The 21,525-nt window shown below is 37.4% G+C and overlaps 1 protein-coding gene across 2 annotated transcripts in view; it reads left to right on the top strand.

Moving 5' to 3' along the window:
* Nucleotides 1-21,525, top strand: part of BRINP2 (BMP/retinoic acid inducible neural specific 2) — a 152,059-nt gene that overhangs the window by 65,956 nt on the left and 64,578 nt on the right. For both annotated transcript variants that reach the window (XM_026669196.2, XM_087960904.1), the window contains exon 2: nucleotides 9,496-9,831. In XM_026669196.2, coding sequence (XP_026524981.2) covers nucleotides 9,566-9,831 — 266 coding nt within the window. In that variant the 5' untranslated portion in view covers nucleotides 9,496-9,565. The remainder of the gene's footprint in view (nucleotides 1-9,495; nucleotides 9,832-21,525) is intronic.

Raw genomic sequence — 21,525 nt, 5'->3', positions numbered from 1 at the left:
GGCCTGTCTTTAAAATTAAATATTGTCTGGCCTTCTCAGTATCTAATAAACATTCTCTTCCTGAGTAGCTTTTCTGCAAAGTGCAGCTTTTCCCTAATCAGTGCTAACCACAAGTTTTCCAGTTCAACTTTGTGATCTTAATTGGTTAATTAGTAGTACCCTCCTGCTGGTTTGCACTGCAGCCTGAAATTGATAATACCGTGTTTCTCATATAATAAGGTCGGTCTTATTTTTTTGAGCCCCAAAAATGGCTAGGCTGTCTTTTTCGGGGGCTAATTCCCCCTTGCATCTTTGGGCGGGCAGGCAGCGACGGCTTGGATGTTGACCTCAGCGTTGGTGGGGCACTTCGTATCGGGTCAACGCAGGCAGCACCATATCCTGGTGTGCAACAAAAGTACTTCCTAATGGCAAGCCCCGACCATTCCCCCCCATTTTGCATGTTTTAATATAGGCCTTAATTTGGGGGAGGGGCTTAATTTCATTTCATACCTATAAAACATGCTGGGACTTCCTATTGGGGGAGGCCGTATTGTTGGAGAAACAGGGTACTTGTCAGCAGGATCAGATCCCTTATCTTCCTGTGGCTCTTACCCAAGCCAAGAATTCAATAGAATACCAGATGGTTAGGTGAGATACCTGTAAAAGAAAATATATTTATTCAGCCCAAGATGATCAAGTAGTATAGCAATGGATTGTTCCTCTCTCTCCTTCCTTACAGGTTTTTGTTTTAAAAATTTAGCCAAGCATTATCAATAGAATGGAATGTGGTAACTTATTATAATTGTTTCTGATCTATTGGCATGAAATCTTCCTCCTGTACAATCCTTCCTTCCTTTCATATTCTGTTAAAATAGACATTTCCTGATCAAATCACAAGGTGCTTAATAGGAAAAAAGGCCACTGCAGAACAGATTCAGCAGTCTTTACAGGGAAATAAGAGATTTTTAAAAGATGACAGAGGATGGAATAAAACAGAGACCACTGCAGTATCTGTCAAAAACGTAAAGACAAAAGCCAGACTCTGTAATCAAAACTCCAGTCTTTTTATTGCATGAAAAAGATGAGGCTACATTCACATAGTATGACTTATGACTACCATATTTGTTTTTTTGATCCTAACCCCTACAAACGCCCTTGCAGGAATGGTAGCCCTTCAAGCAGATGTACTGTATAAAATAGAAAACAATCAGTTCTGAAAATCATTGTCATATTAGTCCATAGATATCCAAATAGTTAATAGTTAGAAAATACTATCTTTAAGAGGCTGTCAACAAAGATTAAAAAAAACCCTCAGACTTTCAATATCATGGCCTTCAAGAATTTCAAACAGCATTTGACTTTTCTCATTGCCTTCATGACACTTAGGAATATGCCTTAAATAACTAGAGTTCAATTAGACTTCTTGAGAAATGCAGGACTTTTGGAATGTAAGATAATAAACAAGATTGTCCATGTAGAGAATTCCTTTTAATCTATGCAGCATTTCCGGGTAATAAAAGGTTGGAAAAATGGTTTCTGATTCAGGAACTTCAAAGAACTTATTATTTAGCATATGATGAGAACACGACAGAAGAGAAGTAAACTTACATACACAGCCCACATAATTTTGAGTAAAACTTCTATGGGGCTATGACAGTGGCCTCATAACTGGATGTCCAATTCAGCTATCCAGGCAATGGTCGCCTCTGGCTTTGCTTCATGCAGATCTTCAAGGGAACCAGAGAATGCACATTGTGGGCAATCTTGCACAATATGTTTAATACATTGCATATCAGCACCACAATTACAACAAAAGGAATCTTTCCATCCCCACTGACACACTTCCAGTACTTCTTCCAGTATCCCACCTAATTCTGTTCAATTTTGACCAGACAAAGTGAGGCAGGTCAAAGTCACATGGTTTGGCAGAGGGATCACTAATGGTCAGACCACAAGAAGATACCTGAACTGAAACAATAATAATATAATAGATGATATAATAAGGAACTGATTTCCTTCCTTAGCATAGCTGGTAAAAATATGAATGCTTAAAAAGATTTGTTTTTCATTTAATTTTTCCCTCTGCCTTCTTTTACTATTGCTGACATGGTACCCAGTAAGATAATTAAAACAATTTTTAATTGGAGGCATCATTTACAATCCTAAACTCACTGGTCTTACTGCTTCTTAAAACTGGGTTGATGCAATACCATCTTATGCCGGGTCGCACTGATATGAACAGATATACGTGCACATAAAAAAGTGATAAATTTTCCTCATAAACCATAGTTATGCACTCAGGTTCTATTAAAAAGAAGCTATAGAAATTAAATTCTTCATTAAGCTCCAATATAGTGTTTCTAATATAAGTAGAGCTAAGCAAAAACTCAAAGCAACAGGAGTTAGACTTATATACTGCCCCACAGTGTTTTACAGCACTCTGGGTGGTTTACAATGTCAGCATATCCCCACAACAATCTGAGTTCTTATTTTACCAGCCTCATAAGGATGGAAGGCTGAGTCAACCTTAAGCGATCAGGATCAAACTCCTGACAGTGGGCAGAGTTAGCCTGCAATATTACATTCTAGCTACCAGTATTGCGCCACCAGGGCTTCATAAAGATCTGGAAAGTCCAGAACACAATCCTGTCAAGAATGTGTCTTGGCCTAACCATGTGACATCCATGTCTGATTGATTCCAGGTTTTCTTAACTCTTCTGCCTGGCCAAAACTGGGAAAATACGATATTTTGACTTTAGCTATACTATATAAAAAGTTATCCTGTAGTTATCGTGAACCAGTTAGATTACACTCCTGTTTTCAAGCAAATTGAACTCAGCAATTCAGGCTTTAAATGTAGGGTAGTCCATGGGTTAAGGATCAGTTATGTTCCTAACTCTGTCTTCAAACCAATCCTATATATAAGTTGGAATCTGTACTTATGGACAGGCTGCCTATTACTAGAGATGGCAGATGGCATTCACCTACCATGGGCCAGCAAACCACTGGGGCCAGGTTGTGCTTTCAGAAACTACTAAAAGCCACTGAAAATAGACTGCATATTAAAAAGACAGAGCTCCAACTGTTCCTGAGGGTATTGCACAGCTTCAGCAGTTTGTCAGCTTGGCAAGGGGGAGTGCCAGCCATCATTTTTAGTAATTGGAAGTCCATTTGTACATAGCGGTTGTTCTTAAGTTGGACATTCTTTTCTAAAAAAATAATACTTTATTGAGTTTTTTCCATTTATACCTACCCTATTTCTCCAACAATATGGCCTCCCCCAATAGGAAGTCCCAGCATGTTTTATAGGCATGAAATGAAATTAAGCCCCTCCCCCCAAATTAAGGCCTATATTAAAACATGCGAAATGGTGGGGGAATGGTGGGGGGGCTTGCTGTTAGGAAGTACTTTTTTTGTACACCCAGATATGGTGCTGCCTGCGTTGACCCCAATATGAAGTGCCCCACCAATGCCGAGGTCAACATCCAAGCCATCGCTGCCCGCGATGCAAGGGGGGGAATTAAGTCACTCCTGAAAAGACGGCCTAGCCATTTTTTCGGGGCTCAAAAAAAAAAAAAAAAAGACCCGGCCTTATTATATGAGAAACACGGTAATACCAATAATTAATAAACAGTGCTATGACATTATATATACATTTATGTGTCCTATCAAGACTTATAATACACAATACTTTCATACTCTCTTATCTATTATATACATTATTTACATTTTCTATTCTTATATCTATTATCAATCCAAATAAACCATGTTTCCCATACTGCATTGTATTCTGTGTCTGCTTTCCCTTTTAATTCCATAGTTAATTTATCCATTTCCACACACTCTAATATTTTTTTTGATTATTAAGCCTTCAGGTGGTATGGAATTTTTCTTCCAGTACTGAGCATATGAAATTCTTGCTGCTGTTAATATATGTAATATAAGATATTTTGTCTTTCTGTTATAGCTTTTTTAAAATTATTCCTAAAAGGAATAATTCCGGGACAAAATCAATTTTGTTTTTAGTTAACTCTTCTAACCATGTTTGAATCATTTTCCAGTATTTTTTCGCTTTGGGGCACGTCCACCAAGAATGAAAGAAGATACCTTGTTGTTATCCACACTTCCAACAATTTGGTTTTAAATTTGGGTAGATTTTAGCCAGTCTTAAGGGTGCCAAATGCCAACGATAGAACATTTTATGTTGGTTTTCCTTATATGCCGATTTTGTTATTTTATAATTGACATTCCAGATCTTTTCCCATTCTTCCAGATCAATAGTATGTCCAACGTTCCTACCCCATGCAATCATCGTTCCTTTCACAATTTCTTCCGCTCTTTCAAATTCTAATAAATGTTTATATAACTTTGATAATAATTTCTCATCTGGGCCAACCAAAATTTTATCTAGTTTTTGTAATTCATTATCTATTCCAAATTCCTCACTGTCTTTTTTATATCTTGTTTGAATTTGCATATAGGTGCACCGATCCAGTTTTATTCCATGTTCTTCCAATTTTTGTCTACTCTTTAAGTTCCCTAGGTCTCTATACCTGGCCGTTTTCTTAACCTCCATTATATTGGAATGGATTACTGCTTCCAAGGGAGATACCCAGTTTGGAGTTTTCAAATAATATTTGTTCTTAAATTGGACATTCTTAACCTGGAGACTGCTTTTATAGGAATCACTGCTTTAATTTGGCACAGATTGGTACAGATGTGGATGGGGAGCACATTATTCCTATATTCTTAAAGTGGCTATATTCTGAAGAATGAAGGCAAAAATACACAATGTTATAATAAGTGAATATAGTTATAATTACAGTATGAAAAAGTTTGGTAACATCACTCTTCCTTTGGAAGAGTATTCAAATATCAGCCTGCTACACTCCTTTTTTAATCTTATAACTCATATAACATAATATATTGTACATTTCTACCAGAGGTGATATTCAGCAGGTTCTGACTAGTTCTGGAGAACCGGTAGCAGAAATTTTGAGTAGTTCGGAGAACCAGCAAATACCACCTCTGACTGGAGATTTTACAGTATCCTTCCCCTGCCATGGCCACCAAACCATGCCCACAGAACCGGTAGTAAAAATTTTTGAATGCCACCACTGATTTCTACCGATCCTGAATATTTGTTTTAAAGAAAAAGGTGGATCTTTCAAGTAGCACTGAGTAAGTTCTTAGAGAATGATATCACAGTGCCATAGGGAAAATTACTGCCTACATGATTCTGATCTATGTATTCTGATCTAGATGTATTCTTGCATCTGAATATCTGTTCCAAAGTCTTCATGACTATTCTACTAAATGCTAATCTGTATTGTATGCGGCCTTCCCTAACTTGCAGTTTTCAGAATTCTAACCGGGCACAGTTTGTGGAATTATTTAAAAGGCATCAAACTGGGGAAACTTGTTCTGGAATGAGAAAAATGGGAGACAATCTTATATTTCTTTGCCAGTGAAGAAATAAACACATGAATGTTTTATGGTATTTATTGGATAGCTTCAGAGAGCAGTGGGCTGAGAGATAACAATAGAAACTTGTGCTTTGAGAACAAAAATGAATCCTGCCTAGATTTGGAAATGAAGATCTCTTGAACTAGCTTTTCAAATTACAGTATTGCCCTGAGACAATGTTTAACTTAGGAAACAAAACTGGCATTATTTAAATCTTTTAAGTAATCTACCTGCTTATTTTAATTCTGAATTTGGAAGTATGAGGTACTTGTTGATATTGTGTTTGCACTGCCTGTCTTGGATTTAATTTATTTTGGTTGTTTGGCAAAAAGCACTGTCCATTTTGACAAATTATTCCCACTCTTGTCATTCAGCATTTTATTTACTCAGCAACAGACACTTACAAATGAAATCGGATGTATAATGCTGAAACTAAGCTAACAATATTTTATTTTAAAATTTTTGGAGAGGGAGAAGGGATAATACAATAGCCTTTTTGAATAAATGGGATATATTTCAATGACAGATAGCAGGTAGGAATATAGAAGATGGTCCATATAAGATGACATAACCTATGATGGGAAATTAATTGTTGCATAAATTTAGGTGGGATATGCAATTAAATTGTTAAGTGATAAATCTGAATGATGAGCATTCCAGGTGATTTCTACAGGTAGTCCTCGACTTACCATCACAACTGAGCCCACAATTTCTGTTGCTGAGCTAGGCAGTTGTTAAATTAGTTTTGACCCATTTTATGGCTTTTCTTGCCACATTTGTTAAGTGAATCTGTCCTCCCAATTGACTGCTTGTTAGAAGGTTGTAAAAGGTAATCACATGACCCTGTGACACTGCAACAGTCATAACTATGAGTCTGTTGCCAAGCATCTGAATTTTGAACCCATGACCATGGGGATGTTGCAACAGTTTTAAGTGTGAAAAATGATAAGTAACTTTTTAGTGCCATTGTAACTTCGAATGGTCACTAAATGAACTGTTGTAAATTGAGAACGACCTGTATTTCTTCTCAATCCCAATATCTATAATATGCTTATGATAATGACATACTTTTTAGGTCAATTATAAGTGTAACAGTAATTTCAACTGTTCAAACACCTACTGTATGTTCACATGGCTTGGTCAACTGATATTTGGAAGTGATAGCATATTCATATTCATTCTCTATCTCCCATATATGTTTAAAAATGCATAGGAAGTGGGAAATGGGTGATTGACTTCTGCTGGTATGCTCACAAGTCTGATTCCAAGTTTTTGTATGTTCAGCTGAAATGTACAGATGCTCCTCAATTTACAATAGTTAATTTAGTGACCATTCAAAGTTAGAAGAGTATTGAAAAAAATGATCTATGACTGTTTTTCACAGTTATGACTTTTGAAGCATCCCCATGATCATTTGATCAAAATTCAGATGATCGGCCACTGGTTCATACTTATGACTGGTGCTATGTCCCAAGATCATATGATCAACTTTTGTGATTTTTCTGACAAGCAAAGTCAATGGGGAAGCCAGAAAAACTCACTTAACAAAAGTCTCATTTAACAACAGAAATTTTGAGCTCAATTGTGGTTGTAAGTTGAGGACAACCTGTACTCAGGGGTGGGATTCAAATTTTTAACAACTGGTTCTGTGGGTGTGGCTTGGTGGTCATGTGACTGGGTGAACATGGCTTGGTGGTCATGTTATTGGCTTGGTGTGGCCAACTGAATATCACTCACATCAAAGCATGCATCTCCTCACCTGGTATCTCATGACTGCGGGGATGCTGCAAGAGTTCATAAGTGTGAAAAATGGTCATAAGTCACTTTTTTCAGTGCCATTGTAACTTTGAATGGTCACTCCACGCAAGCAAAGTATCAGCAAAGGAAGGGCAAAAAACTCCAGAGAAGTTCCTGAGACAAGAAGTCTGGTCCTGCCAAGAATGTAATAAGGGTTAACAGAGAGGCAGTTTCTGTAAGCAACATCAGAATGTTTCCTTCCTGCCTTCCTTACAGGATTAGGCCAGTAATTTCTTCTAACAACCAATTCTCTGAACTGCTTAGAATGTTAACAACCGGTTCTAGCGAATAGGTGCAAACTGGTAGAATTCCACCCCTGCCTGTACTATATGTTGCAGAAGGAACACAATCCTATGTATTCACTGCAGCTCTTTTTCAGTTACTCAATTGTTATGATTTATTTTATTTTATTTATTTGATTTGCCAATTGTTTACAAGATAATAAGTATAAATGTATACATAGTTGTGAATACATGAAATGGGTACATATAAGAAAAATAAAAGAATAAGAGAAACAATAGGACAGGGACGGTAGGCACGTTGGTGCGCTTTATGCACGCCCCACAGACCTCTTAGGAAAGGGGTGAGGTCAATAGTAGACAGTCTAAGGTTAAAGTTTTGGGGTTTGGGGAAGAAACTACAGAGTCGGGTAGAGTATTCCAGACATTGACCACTCTATTGCTGAAGTCGTATTTCCTGCAATCAAGTTTGGTGCGGTTTACTTTGAGTTTGTATCTATTGTGTGCTCTTGTGTTGTTATGGTTGAAGCTGAAGTATTCATTGACAGGTAGGACATTGCAATGTATGATTTTATATACCATGCTTAAGTCAGACCGAAGACGGCGTAATTCAAGGTTTTCTAGTTCTAGAATTTCAAGTCTGGTGGCATAAGGTATTCTACAACGAGTAGAGGAGTGGAGAACTCTTCTTGTGAAATATTTCTGGACTTTCTCAATTGTGCTAATATCAGATACGTAGTGTGGGTTCCAGACTGATGAACTGTATTCGAGTATTGGTCTAGCAAATGTTTTGTATGCTCTGGTTAGTAGTGTGATATTACCAGAGAAAAAGCTACGTAGGATTAGGTTAACAACTCTTAATGCCTTTTTGGCTATGTAGTTGCAGTGGGCTCTAGCACTTAGATCATTAGAGGTGAGTATTCCAAGGTCCTTTACAGAGCTTGAGTCATCAACAAGATCTTGACTATTCAGCTTGTATTTTATTTTCTGATTTTTTTGCCAATATGTAAGACAGAGCATTTATTTGTTGAGATTTGAAGTTGCCATTTGTTTGACCACTCTGATACATAGTCAAGATCTTTTTGTAGGGTAGCAGTATTGTCTGTGGTATTGAACAGCTTTACATCATCAGCGAAGAGAACGCAATTGCTCTTAATATGATCACAGAGGTCGTTTATGTAGAGTATGAAGAGAGTTGGTCCTAGAACACTGCCTTGGGGAACACCACTATTGACAGGTACTGGATTTGATAGTACGCTCCCGATTTTGACCATTTGTTGTCTGTTTGACAGGAATGCTTCTATCCAGTTATTCAGTTGTCCAGAGATACCATAGGATTTTATTTTTAGGGAGTAGTTTGTCGTGTACCACTGAATCAAAGGCTTTACAGAAGTCTATGTAGATTGCATCTATTGCTTTGCCCTGGTCGAGTTGTGTCGTCCATATGTTTTTGCAGTGTAAGAGTTGCAGATTACAGGATAGTTTTTTTCTGAAACCAAATTGTTTATTGGAGAGTAGGTTATTTGTCTCTAAGTGAAGGATGATGGATTGGTTAATAATTGATTCCATGACTTTACAGGTGACGCAGCATAAGGAGATTGGCAATCAAGATTGTATCAATGATGCATTGATACAGTACATTCCGGATCACTGCCATTTGTCTTGACTTCTATGCTTTAACTGCAGATAGATCAGGAAAAAGCAACTTCAACAGCAATACATTCATAACATGTAAAAGAATCACTAATTTGAGAACAGCATTCCATACTAAATGGACAAATCTTGGTATAAGCTTAAAGTTGCAAACCTGTTAGTTATTTGCTTTGCTACACATTTGTTACCATGAACCTCAAATGTCAGTATATTGGAATGTTTCAGCTGGAAACATGTTCAGAAACAAGTCTAAACATCAAGTATTTGGTATGATGAACTGCAGATGTGCAGGCCTATCCACTGTATTTCTCAGTGCTTTATGTATACTTTATTTCCTTATCCTTGTTGTTTTCTAATGCAGGAAATCCTGAAGGAGTACCGAGAAGGAAAGAGTGGTGAGAGAATGAAGAAGCCAACCGAGCAGGAGAAGCATGAGGTGGCAGCGCGGCACTCGATTTAATGGTCTCTGGCTGATGGTCCCATGGTTGTCATCAGTCTTGGTCCTGATTCTGGGCTTTTGGGGCCCAGCTACAGCTGTTGCAACACCACATGAACAGCATGCCTCAACTGCTTTCTCCAGCCAGGTACCATTGGACTGGTTGCTTACTGATCGAGGACCATTCCACCGAGCCCCAGACTACGTTGACTTTATAGAGCGCTATCGGCAGGGTTTCACCACTAGATACAGGATCTACCGGTAAGTCATCCAGACAAAAGAAAATTTTGCACAAACTGTAACACCATCTAATATTCTTTATGTTAAGCTTTCATGGATTAGTGATGTAAAACAGTACAGAATATAGTATAATATTCTGTATTCTGCATTGGCATATGCCAATAGATATAAGGGACTCTAGTAAGGGGCATGCATGGTAGTTGCTAACTCAAGTGGCATATTTGGAGCATTCATTAAAGGTGGAACAATGTAGGGCAATCAAATAAAGCCCATGAATTCAATAGGAAGATCTGTGGAAGGATCACCCAAAATTTGGAAGCCATGATCATATCGTGCTGCCTCTCTTTATTCAGCAGCCTTTCCTAACCTGGTACTTTCCAAATGTGTTGGAACTGAGATTCTTGACTAGTATGAAAACTTCAGTAGACCCTGAACAGAAATTCTTCATTGACTGAGATTGTGGGAGGAGAGCATCTTGTTCAACTAAAGATCTCATGTGGAGTACAGTAGAGAAATTATTAATCCTCTCCTGAATATTTGATATTGATGGACTTTAGTAACAGGGTGGATCAATCTAACCAAATGAAGTTAGGTGGCCCAAAGCCAACAAAATATTATTCAGTTGTCTGCCTGGTAATTGATACCTATGTTGAAAAGAAATAGCATTTGTTCAACAGAACTTGGTCATTTTCAAATCTGATTTACGTTTATGACTGACAATTGATTTTTTTTCCACGTCTGCAAAGAAACATTTCCAAACATTTAAGATATTGACTGCTTCCAAATCCACTTGAGTTCTTCCCTTACCACAGCAACAAAATAGGAAAAAGAAAAGATTGTTATACAAATGGCACTAAAATAGCAGGCTATTCTGTTTAAGAATGACTGTGCTGGCTGAAAGACAACGGGAGTTTGTTTAACACTAACATAGTGCTTCTCAAACTTGGCAGGTTTAAGACCTGTAGACTTCAACTCTTAGAAGTCCCTAGCCAGCATGGGGAGTTTTAGGAGTTGAAGTCCACACATCTTAAACTGCCAAGTCTGAGAGATACTGTCTTACTTAAATGACACAAGATATTCTAATATGGGCATTCATATTCTTCTATAAGATCAGAGGCTATTTACTTCAAGGAGTTACTGTATCATGAAATTTTGCATGCACACACACCAAGTTTTCTTCATATTCCATACTTTGAGAACTACCACTACAAAAGGCAAAAAGGGACATTAGACATTTTTTAAAAAAGCAAAATGCATTTTTGCAGAACTTGTTTAACCCATAATATCAATGGTGTCTGTTAATACTAAATTTATGTAAGTAAGGAGCTCTTGGTATCTAGCTTGATTTTTATAAACCAATATTAAGGGATACCTTTGAATAGAACATGCAATAACTATAAAACAGTGTAGTAGATAATTCAATAGTCTTGTGAAAGCAAATGAGCAAAATCTATTCTATGGGGCAGGATCACTGCTTGTGTTGTACTATTTTTAGTATGTTGTGGTTATTTGTATATTTGCTCACTGGCTTTATAACTTTGGCAAGCTGCAACAAAACTGTCAGGCATCAAATTAGATTGGAAAAACAACATTTAAAATTGACAATTCCTTGGCTTCCTCAAAATCATCTCTCTCCAAGAAGAGTTCTTAAAGTTACCCATTACTTCTATGCTACACATAGTATCATTATGAATTGCTAGTCCTGTGTTATGCTTTGGATTTAATTCCAAAAAGGTGTTTCAAAATGTAGGATTGGTATGCAACTCCTTAAAGCAGCTCTGTTTTTCATTAGGAAAAAAAATAACACCTTTAACACCTTTTAGGTGCACAGCTCTATTAACTAGGATGGGCTTCCCCTCATTTTGTTAGCATTTCTGCCCAGCCCTTAAAGTGCATGAGAGTAGGAAAAAATGATTCAAATGAAGAATGATATGTGTTTCTGCTTGCCAAACCTTCATGGGAAGAGAGAAACTGCTTAAGTTAATTATGTACAGTATAGAAATAAACAGCTTAACTAAAGCTGCACATGATATCATAGGTCAAGTCAGAATTAGTTACCTAATTTGTGTGGACTGAACTTTTGAGAAGTGCTTCCAGGGACAAGCAGGGCATCCAGAGGGGTTTGCAGGAAAGGCAAGGAGCCAATTACCTTTTCTGCTCTCCCTAGCCGTCTAGCTCTCCTTAAACAACTAATTGTCCTTCCTTCCCCATCCCGAGTCTGGGGATACTTTGCTAAATAATTAGATATTTCTAACCCATGTTGGTAACCTTTGGCTTAGGCTTCATATGGTATCTGTTTTTGTGGCCTCTGAGACCACTCAGTCTGCAGCAATAAATTCTCTTAGTAGTTTTATTTATTTATTTATTTATTTGATTTGCCAATTGTTTACAAGATAATAAGTATAAGTGTATACATAGTTGTGAATACATGAAATGGGTACATATAAGAAAAATAAAAGAAGAATAAGAGAAACAATAGGACAGGGACGGTAGGCACGTTGGTGCACTTATGCACGCCCCCTTCTCTCATTGCAAACAAAAGAGCAAGATCTCTATAGTCACAGAAACACTTAGTAACTCTCCAAAGACATAGATATTGAAAAAGAAATTGAAAAACAATTTTATGAATGCTTATAAAACTTCAAATTTTAAAAGCTTTTTTAATGATGTTTCAGATTGTTAGCTACTCAGAGCCTTTAGAAATGAGTGGAATACAATCATCGCAAGTAAAACAACTTTTTTTTTTTGCTTCAGTTTCTTTTTTTTCCTTTCTGCTCCAATCTCAAGTAACCACTTACAGTTTAGCCATGTTGTATCTTTTAGATTAGAATTTTGTCTCTATGTTTACAAGAAATCAGCTATAAACAAAATAAACTGGAAAATTTCTTATATAGCTAATCCACATTCTGAAGACATAATATAGGATTCTGGCAAAGCTGATATTGGTTCTGCTTACAGCTTTACTGTAACTTGTTAATGTTTTGATTGTATCTAATTTAGAATACTGATTTTGTTATTACACTGAATATATATATGGAACACATGGAATGGCCTTAAAACAAGTCAGGACACTGCTCCATCTGTTGTTTACTCTGACAGGCAGTTGCTCAAAAAAATATTAAACTGCCTACTTGGAAAACCAAAAGTTTTATCTGATTAGGATTCCCAAAACGGCCAATCAAATGCTAACAAGAAACTAGATCATGAGGACAATGGAAACAATTGACGTGCAAAGATATATTGTTTTGAATATAGTAGTTCTCATACATAGCTTTCATGGCTTGTAGATATGGATTATCTCCCTTTATTTGTCTGTAAAGCTATCCTAGCAACCCTCCAGGGTTATCATGCAGTATAGATTTTCTTCATCTTGCTTCCTAATTGGTAATAACATGAATTGAATCCTATCTCTTGTGCTCTGTAGCTGACCTAGAGTTCTTCATCAGCTGGTACACCAGGGCCACTGGGAGATAACATTTACCAAACCCATTCTGTAGTCTTGTACTTAACTGTTTTATACAGGAAGAATACAAGGGAAAATATTTTTTTTGTAATTCTCTAACACTGGATTTAATTGCAAGTAGTCAACCTTTCTGTCCATAAGTATTATGCATGTTGTGACTGTAAACATAATCCATAGTACGTATTATGTTTTCAAGCTGAAAGATTATAGTCTCTCTCCTTCTCAAACACATTCAGTGCAGTTCATATTGCCTCCCCTTAAATAAATCATCAGAGCAAAACAACATGCTCTGTTCATTATTAGTAACCTGCACTCTCAGCTTGAGGAAGCAAGAGGGAAAGAGAGGAATTTTAGAAAAGCATAAAGGAAAGGAGAACTGTCAGCCAATTTTCTCTATCTGTAATTTAGCTCCACTTACGTATCAATTTATCACAGAGTGGAGCAAACTTTTGGTAGCCCAAGGCAACACATAAGCGGGTGGGGCTATTAAGTGAGAGCTGCAATGAATGGAGCAATGAGACTGCATTAGGCCATATCAAACACATGGCAGGGCAAAAATTTGGGGGGCTATTTTACCCCCCAAGATTCGAGAAAGAAGGAATATGAGAGTTCTGTTGTTTTTGTTTGTCCTTTTCTTTCCTTAATTCTCTTATGCCTTGCTTGTATTTATGTTACATTTACCTTGTATCTCAAAATAGCAAGAAATTATGCGGAGCTGGACTACCATATTTTCTAGTACTGAACTGTGTCATTTCAAAGATCTATTACATGGTTTATTCCAATGTAATAGAGAGTAAAGCTCTGTTCAGAAACTGAGATTTCTGCTATTATTTGGGACACAACTTTTGGTTCGCTATATAATCCCACTCTCTCTATTGTGCATTCCCTATTGATTAATTATCACAATACTCTCCTGGACTCCTGTTTGGAAATTATTAAATTAATCATCCAATTAAAATATGAGAAAATCCAGATAGTGACTTAGTTCCATTTGAGCTGGGGAAGGCAAATGCTGATGGTGGGCCCCTAGTCTGGTCTTCCTCTTACGAGACTGCTGGAAACTACGGTTGGAAGAAATGTCCATCTAGTCCAGTTCCAAGCTGGGAGAAAGGCACTGGAAATAAAATGGAGGCTGGAGGCTGACTGGAAATAAAGTTTCCCTTTATTGGTGAAGCTGAACCACCAACCACATGTGATTCTGGGACAGCTGACAAAATTAAGTTTAGAGTGGTTGGGTTTTATACCTTCTGGATTCCTATGGGGTCATGTAGGAGTCATGGCTGGCTCTATAGGCAAAAGGGGAAATGCAAATCCTAGGTGTTTGTCTGAGCTAATTTGTCACCCTTTGGCTTGTTGCTTATCTGAGTTTCTGCCTGACCCAGTCTTCATGAATGGATTACCAAATCTGCATTTCTAAAAGCTGGCCTCCTCAGTTTCTGCTTGGGGCAGGGAAAAATGGGGCTAGTTTCTGCCTCCCTTAACCCCCCCCCCCATTTCTCCTTTAGGGGAAATATTCTATCCTGCCTTTTTGATATTCCTCAAAATATTTCATTTTGGGGGAGGGGGGGGGGCTTCCCACACCAGAATATAATTCTCAACTGTTCTTTTCTCCTTCTCTCTATCTTCCCCATTTTGCAGGCAGTATGTAGCTGTAGAGAGTTGTGGCTTCTTTGCTTAATCAAGAAGCTACACAAAAACAACATTGCCCAAATTAGAATTGAGAATGCCAGGCAATTCAATGTGAATATCTCAATAATCAAAAAGGACTGTATTTTGTTCCTCCACCATCTTTGTTTAATATCTATTTGAATTTGTAGCAGCCATAACTAAAAGGAAATTTTAACACAAACACCCAAACTCAAAGACACATTTTGCATCATTGACAATGAAGCAATGTTTTCACTTTCTCAGATTAGCCTAAGAAGTTTCTGGGGCTTGGTGGCCCATCATAGGGAGGAAAGGCTACAACAATTTACTCCAAAATTAAAATTATGGTATTTTCAAGGGGACTGGGGTGCCATAAATTCCACTGGCAGAGTGATAACAAAAGGCACACTTCTGCCTTTAAATAGTGGAGTGTTGTATTCCAGGGCTCTATATTACAGCTGTCTCTGACAAAGGGAATAGTGCTGCCAAGGCAATATTGGGCCTTTGGTAGATGCAGTCTGGTTCCCTTGTATCTGTTTAAAGCTGAACTTGTGTTACAGATGCTTTACCGTTCACAGTTTGTACATCTAACCCTTAAACTCCTAGATACTGTTTGGTGATAGTTTTTGCATGTTCTCTTTCCAGCAATCCTATATTGTGACCTCAAGTGATCTGATGCATGCTGAATCAGGAATGGATCCTCTTTAGGGTCTTGATTTCTCCCCCCCACCCAATTTGCTACCTGTATTTCTGGTTAAAGTTATTTATCAGCAATTGTTCACTGTTATTTCTTCTTGATAAAAAGTTATGGGCAACCTGCATTTCTGCTGCCTTTAGGTCTAGAGATAAAGAGAGAGTAGAAATCCACCAGTGATTTTTTTTGATGCAAATGCATTTGGGGACTGCTAGCAGGTTCTGGATTGGACACTGCTTGTATCATAGACATTTTGCCTGGTCTGCTTCAACATCTTCCCTACAACAATATTGGCAGGTAGATACAGGACAATCCCTTTTAGAGTGAGAGTTGTCCTTGTGACTCAAATGAGCCTGAAACCCTTGTCCACATTTTCTTCCACTGCACAACTTGTACAGTTCTTTGTACAACTACACATTGGCTCTCCTTTTAATGCTCCTTTCCAGGAAAAAATAATCTTATTTTGAGGAATATTTATTTATTCATCCATTACATTTTGATATCACCTATCTCACCTAACTAACTCTAGGTAGCTTACATCTGAAAATGTAAAAAAGATAAATAAGAACAAAGTGAAAAACAGAATTAGAAGATAAGGTTACAGTATTAATAGTTGAAAAGTTGAAAAGATGGAGAGAACACACTCATTACATCAACCATCCCTAGGGTTGCCTAACATTCTTTGACCCCCATGCCAGTTGGCAGAATCAGGTCTTAATACTCTTTCTGAAGGCCAGAAAAGTGGTGACCTGTCTCTTTTTTGGGGGCGTGTGGGGTGGAAGAATGTTTCAAAGGCAATGACAGAAAAGGCTCTCTTCCTGGATCCTGCTAGGCAGCATTCTTTGAGGATCCACAACATGCAATCCAGGACAGCTACTGATTGGGTAGGACAGGATGAAAAATCTCTTTTAAAGGATCAGAACTCAACTGTTATGAATAGAGTGGCTAAATTTTGTGGCTACTATCTCAGTAAGAAAGAAAATACTGTTTCGACTCTGATATTTTATTACTAATTCTCTTTTACTTTCTAGTTTTATCCACTTTTTTGTTTGTAGGCTTTCAAATATATTTTTATCTTTCTATCACATTTGCATTCTATTTTACTTTGTGGCTTTTAGTTTGTTTTTCTGTTCACTGGTCAGAGTCCATATTTGTTACTAATCATCATAGCCATCATCACCTCTACTTAGAAGACTCTTCCCCAAATTTTTTTTAAAAAAGCAGAATAGAACTGGTGTCCTGGCACTGTACACACATGAATGAGAAGAAGAATCTGGTAACATAATATATAAAGGGATTCTACTAAACAGTGTTATGAATGCTGGTCTGTGACCATAATAAAAATGGATGGATTGATTGATTAAATAGTGTTATGAGGCTGTAAGTGTTATGAAACAATGTGAAAACAGTCTTTCAAACTAAAAATTTAGTCTGCAAAATTAATGTGATACAAAGGAATATGGTTGAGGTTTATGAAAGATGCTTCACGTAGAGTTTTATTATTTCATGGCAATGCATATTCAAGATTCATTGGTGCTATACATATGTTGGAAATCTGTACATTTCATATGTCTATAAAGCATAAAGATGTGTTGAAGGCATTTGCACCTGTGCAATGCAGCCCATTCAGAAACAATTTTCCAGAGACTGACCTACAAACTAAGATTATAAAATAAAAATAAGCTCATTTTTATAGAATCTTCTCAGGACTAAAAATCTATTCACAAGATTAGATATATTATTCAGCAATATCTGTGGATAAAGCATGGATCATCCCTTAGGACAGGTGGGGTTGGAGTTAATATGTTTGAAAATTTTCCTGGGCTTTTAAATATGCGGGCAGAAAGGATAACAGGTACTCATTCAAGGTATAGAAATCTGATGCTCCTGAGAAAATGAAGCCTTTTTCAACCCTAAATTCTATTTTTAAGAAAGCCAGAGCCAATAAAAAAATACAAGGGGAGAAAAATTAATGTACTATTCTTTGAAAGCAGTTAAAATGATTTCTCTGGACAGCTGGAAAAACTGGGTGCCGTCTGCCAAGAATAGCTATTTATGAGTCTGACTTTGTCATGGCTTCACTGAGGAAAAAAGATGGCAGAAAGAATATGGCCCTTAGAATGGAAAGTAAAAAAGATTGTGCGTAATTAGGCACAATGAAACATTTTAGGAGGTTTTCCAAAATCAATCCTTTTCCATTTAAAAATTAACAATAACTTCTGGCATGAGCTTATCAAATGCATGAAGTGTTAACCTTAATTACAGGTATATGTATAGACAGTTGTTATTGTAAGCTTTGAGGGAAACGGTAACTTTTCAAGGCAGCTGCTCTAGTGCTCAGGATTATGCTGGGGATTACACCATTTAGTCCACTGGGGTGTGGCATTCTCTTTGTCTGCATCCTTGGGTTTGGAAATTGGTTTTTAAAGCAAAGAAAATTTTAACAATAAATAAATAGACAATTGGCTGAACTGGCTTAGACTCAGTACAATAATTTGTCTGGGGAAGAGTGTAGAGAGGATTAGATTACAGCTGCTTTCTCATACTACAGCCGAATAGAAACACTGGCTACCTCATTCACAAGGCTATTATTAATAATGTTATCCATCCTAAGATTGTTGCTTTGAAGTTCCTGTTTCAGACATTTCCTCCAGGCCAAATATTGCTGCCTCTTGCTGTGCAAAGTTTTGATGTTAGTGATTGTGTGCAGGGATGGTAAAAACAACAATCAAGATGGTGGTTGAATTGTCATGGCTACCATCCCAGCAGATGCCACTTCTGTAACTCTTACCTCAAGGCTGGGTGCAGCTGGTCCTCTAGGTATGATAGATGGTAATGATAGTGAGGGTTTAAGGGGTGGAGCTATATCATTTTCACCTCTTCTACCGTGCCTAAAATAACTGGTGGAATTCAGGTGTGGTGGAATAGAGGTAAGACTTAACATCTGCTGGTATAGTCAGTCAGCTTCTGGCCATAGAAAATGGAGTGAGGATGGGGAGAAGAAGGAATCACCTTGTAACCAGTTTGGACTGGGAATTGTTCCAGGTTGGATCTCTCAATAGTGGATAGGAGTTAATGATATGCTTACTTCTCCAGCTAGTGTATCCTGCATATCTGAGGTGAAAAAAAATGCTGTTCTTTGGTACAAGCCAGGATTCCCGGTTTTCCTAGTTCAATATGAAGTGAATGTGAGCAGGGTGTGTTCACCATCACATTGTTTGTTCTTTTTAGTAAATGCTGCCAGCCTGTTCTTCTGTGCTGGGCTCTGCTTCTTTCTGTGAGGTAAGACTCATTACATTGAAGGCGTCTGAATGGATCGTGTGTGAATACAGTTCCATGCAGCATTAGAAAGGAGGCCAAAACATTCCCTGATACTTCTCTTTCTGCAACTTCCCAATGGACATTTATTTATTTCTTGTCAAATCAACCTGCTTCTCCCCTCTCATTTCCCCCCCTGCAGATTGATGTTATTTGGCATCATTTTCAGATTTTTAGCTAGTGGGAACAAAGATGGAAGTAGACACAGCGAACAAATTTATGCCAGGAAGCTTTTACTTAGCTTGACTTATGACCACAACTGAGCACAAAATTTCTGCAAAAACAAGACAGTTAAGTCAGTCTTGCCACATTTTCCAACCTTTATTGTCACAATTGTTAAGTGAATCACTGCAGTAGTTAATTTAGTAACATGATTGCTAAGTGAATCTGGCTTCCCATTGACTTTGCTTGCCAGAAAATCACAAACAGGTGATCGCATTACCCAGGACACTGCAACGGTCATAAATGTGAACCAGTGGCCAAGTGTCCAAATTTTGATCATGTCACCATGGAAATGCTGCGACGATTGCAAGGGTGAAAAATGATCTTAAATCACTTTTTTCAGTGCCGTTGTAACTTTGAACAGTCACTAAACAAATACTTGTAAATCAAGGGCTACCTGTACTTGCTTATAAGCCGTATAGTTCTAATAGTGCTCTCTATAGTTGATATGGTCAATGATTAGCAAAAATTAAAAACAATAACAAAATCAAATCAAATAGATGAGATAAACTACCAGGGTAACAAAGATAAACTAACACACAAAAATGTGTCTTATATGACTATAGTGATACATTAATTACCTGTGCAAGTGTAAATGTAACATATTAAAAACTACGAAGTAAAATATATATCATCTAAAAAAGATAATTAATATATGAACCCTAAAGGAATAAGTAAAACAGAAGCAATTATTTCTGCAACCCGTTGTGCTTTATTTTTATTGTGGCAACATAGAATTTGGCAATTGCACAAGTGATAAACGGTTTCAAATCTTCTAAAAGGTGTTTCACATAGAAATTGTCTGGTCTTGTGGAAATTACATATTAGGGACAGGAGATAAGAGGACCTGATATCCCCAATACAATATAGTAATACATGTGAAATGGTTTTGATCTCCTTGTCGCCACATTGGCAGGTATGCTCGGTTAATGGGATTTTGGAGTATCTGCCATGCAGCAGTGCAGATGGTAAGATGTTATGGCTGGCTTTGCAAAATGTTTTCTCAGCTTGGGGAAAGTTAGATTTTGAAGATACCTTGTTAGTTCCCAAGTGCCCTATTCATCCAATTTGTGCTACGTTGGGGCAGCAATTAACTTTAGTGTTAAATTCTGTTTCCTTTATTCTTTGAGTGAACAGTTGTTTGACTTGTCACATCCCAAAGAAATTAGTAATGATACAGAACGTCCATATAATTCCTGTTCTGCTCTATGGCCTGATTCCAGGGAAAAGAAAAAATGTCTGTTAAAACTAAGGGGGTTGGTCTGAAATGCATTTTTACCCAGTAGTTTATCCTCCTCCTCCAAGCCCTTACCTGAATTGCAGGCATTCCTACCTCAAGCCTTAATTGGGTGTTTGTTGATCCTTTGAGCTCAGCAAGGATTGATCTCAAAATTATTGTTTGCACTGTTTCCAGTGCATCCTTCTTGGCATAAATTCCTACTTATGCCCTATATAGGATATAAGTCAGTGCTTTAGCTTGAAAAAAAGTTAATACTACAGGAATTAATTTCATCAAGCACTTAATAGCACTTATGCACACAAGAACTACCTACAATATGTGATACTGATGCCCATTCCAGGTGCCTTTAGAGTGAAAAACTACCCCCAGGTTTTTAAATGAGGTCGCTTCCTCTAATTTGTGTTCCTCTCTCTCCAGAATTGTTAGGTGGCCCTCTTAGCAAAATTTAGATTCATCAAAATTAAAAACCAGGGGATTTTAGCTGTAGTACCAAAACATTGCTGCTATTGGTTTTTTTTTTTTAGCCCTGTAGGATTTAATTGTGAAATTATGGTACCATTATCAGCATAGAGGAGTATGTAGATTCTGTGCCCTGCTATGTAGTTCAGATGCATGGAAATGTGGATTATGACAAAGATCCACCAATAAATTGATGTACAAGCTGTAAAGGAGAAGGGAGCAAGGATACATTCCTCTGTCATTCCTATCTAAACATTTATTTTGTCAGAGAGAAATGCTTGGAAATTGTACTTCGCTTTTACCTACAATGTCTGTATCAGAAAGAGGAGGCACCTATTAGTAGGTGTGTGTGTGTGTGTGTGTGTGTGTGTGTGTGTGTGTGTGTGTGTGTGTATTTCCCAAAGGAGCATTTCAGGAAATTAATTCAAAGCATATTTAAAATCTATAAAGGAAGAGAGGATTTTTTGTGCAAGACAGTGGAACTCCAGAATTTGGTCTTGGATTATGCCCCCTGTCTCTGTCTAGTCTTGGAGCTTGTGGTTTATAATGTTAACAACACTCTAAAGACTGATAGGCCTGTAACTGTATGGATCATTCTTATCAACCCCCCCTTTTTTAAAAAATAATTTGGGATTATTATTGCCAGCCCCCAATCTTTTGAAACATAACCAC

This window comes from Notechis scutatus, chromosome 3 (genome assembly GCF_049901735.1).
Source record: "Notechis scutatus isolate UNSWTSFEM ecotype Mainland chromosome 3, rNotScu1.2, whole genome shotgun sequence".
NCBI lineage: Eukaryota > Metazoa > Chordata > Lepidosauria > Squamata > Elapidae > Notechis > Notechis scutatus.
The sequence above is the reverse complement of the archived record's forward strand: the minus strand, read 5'-3'. Positions and strand labels throughout refer to the sequence as shown.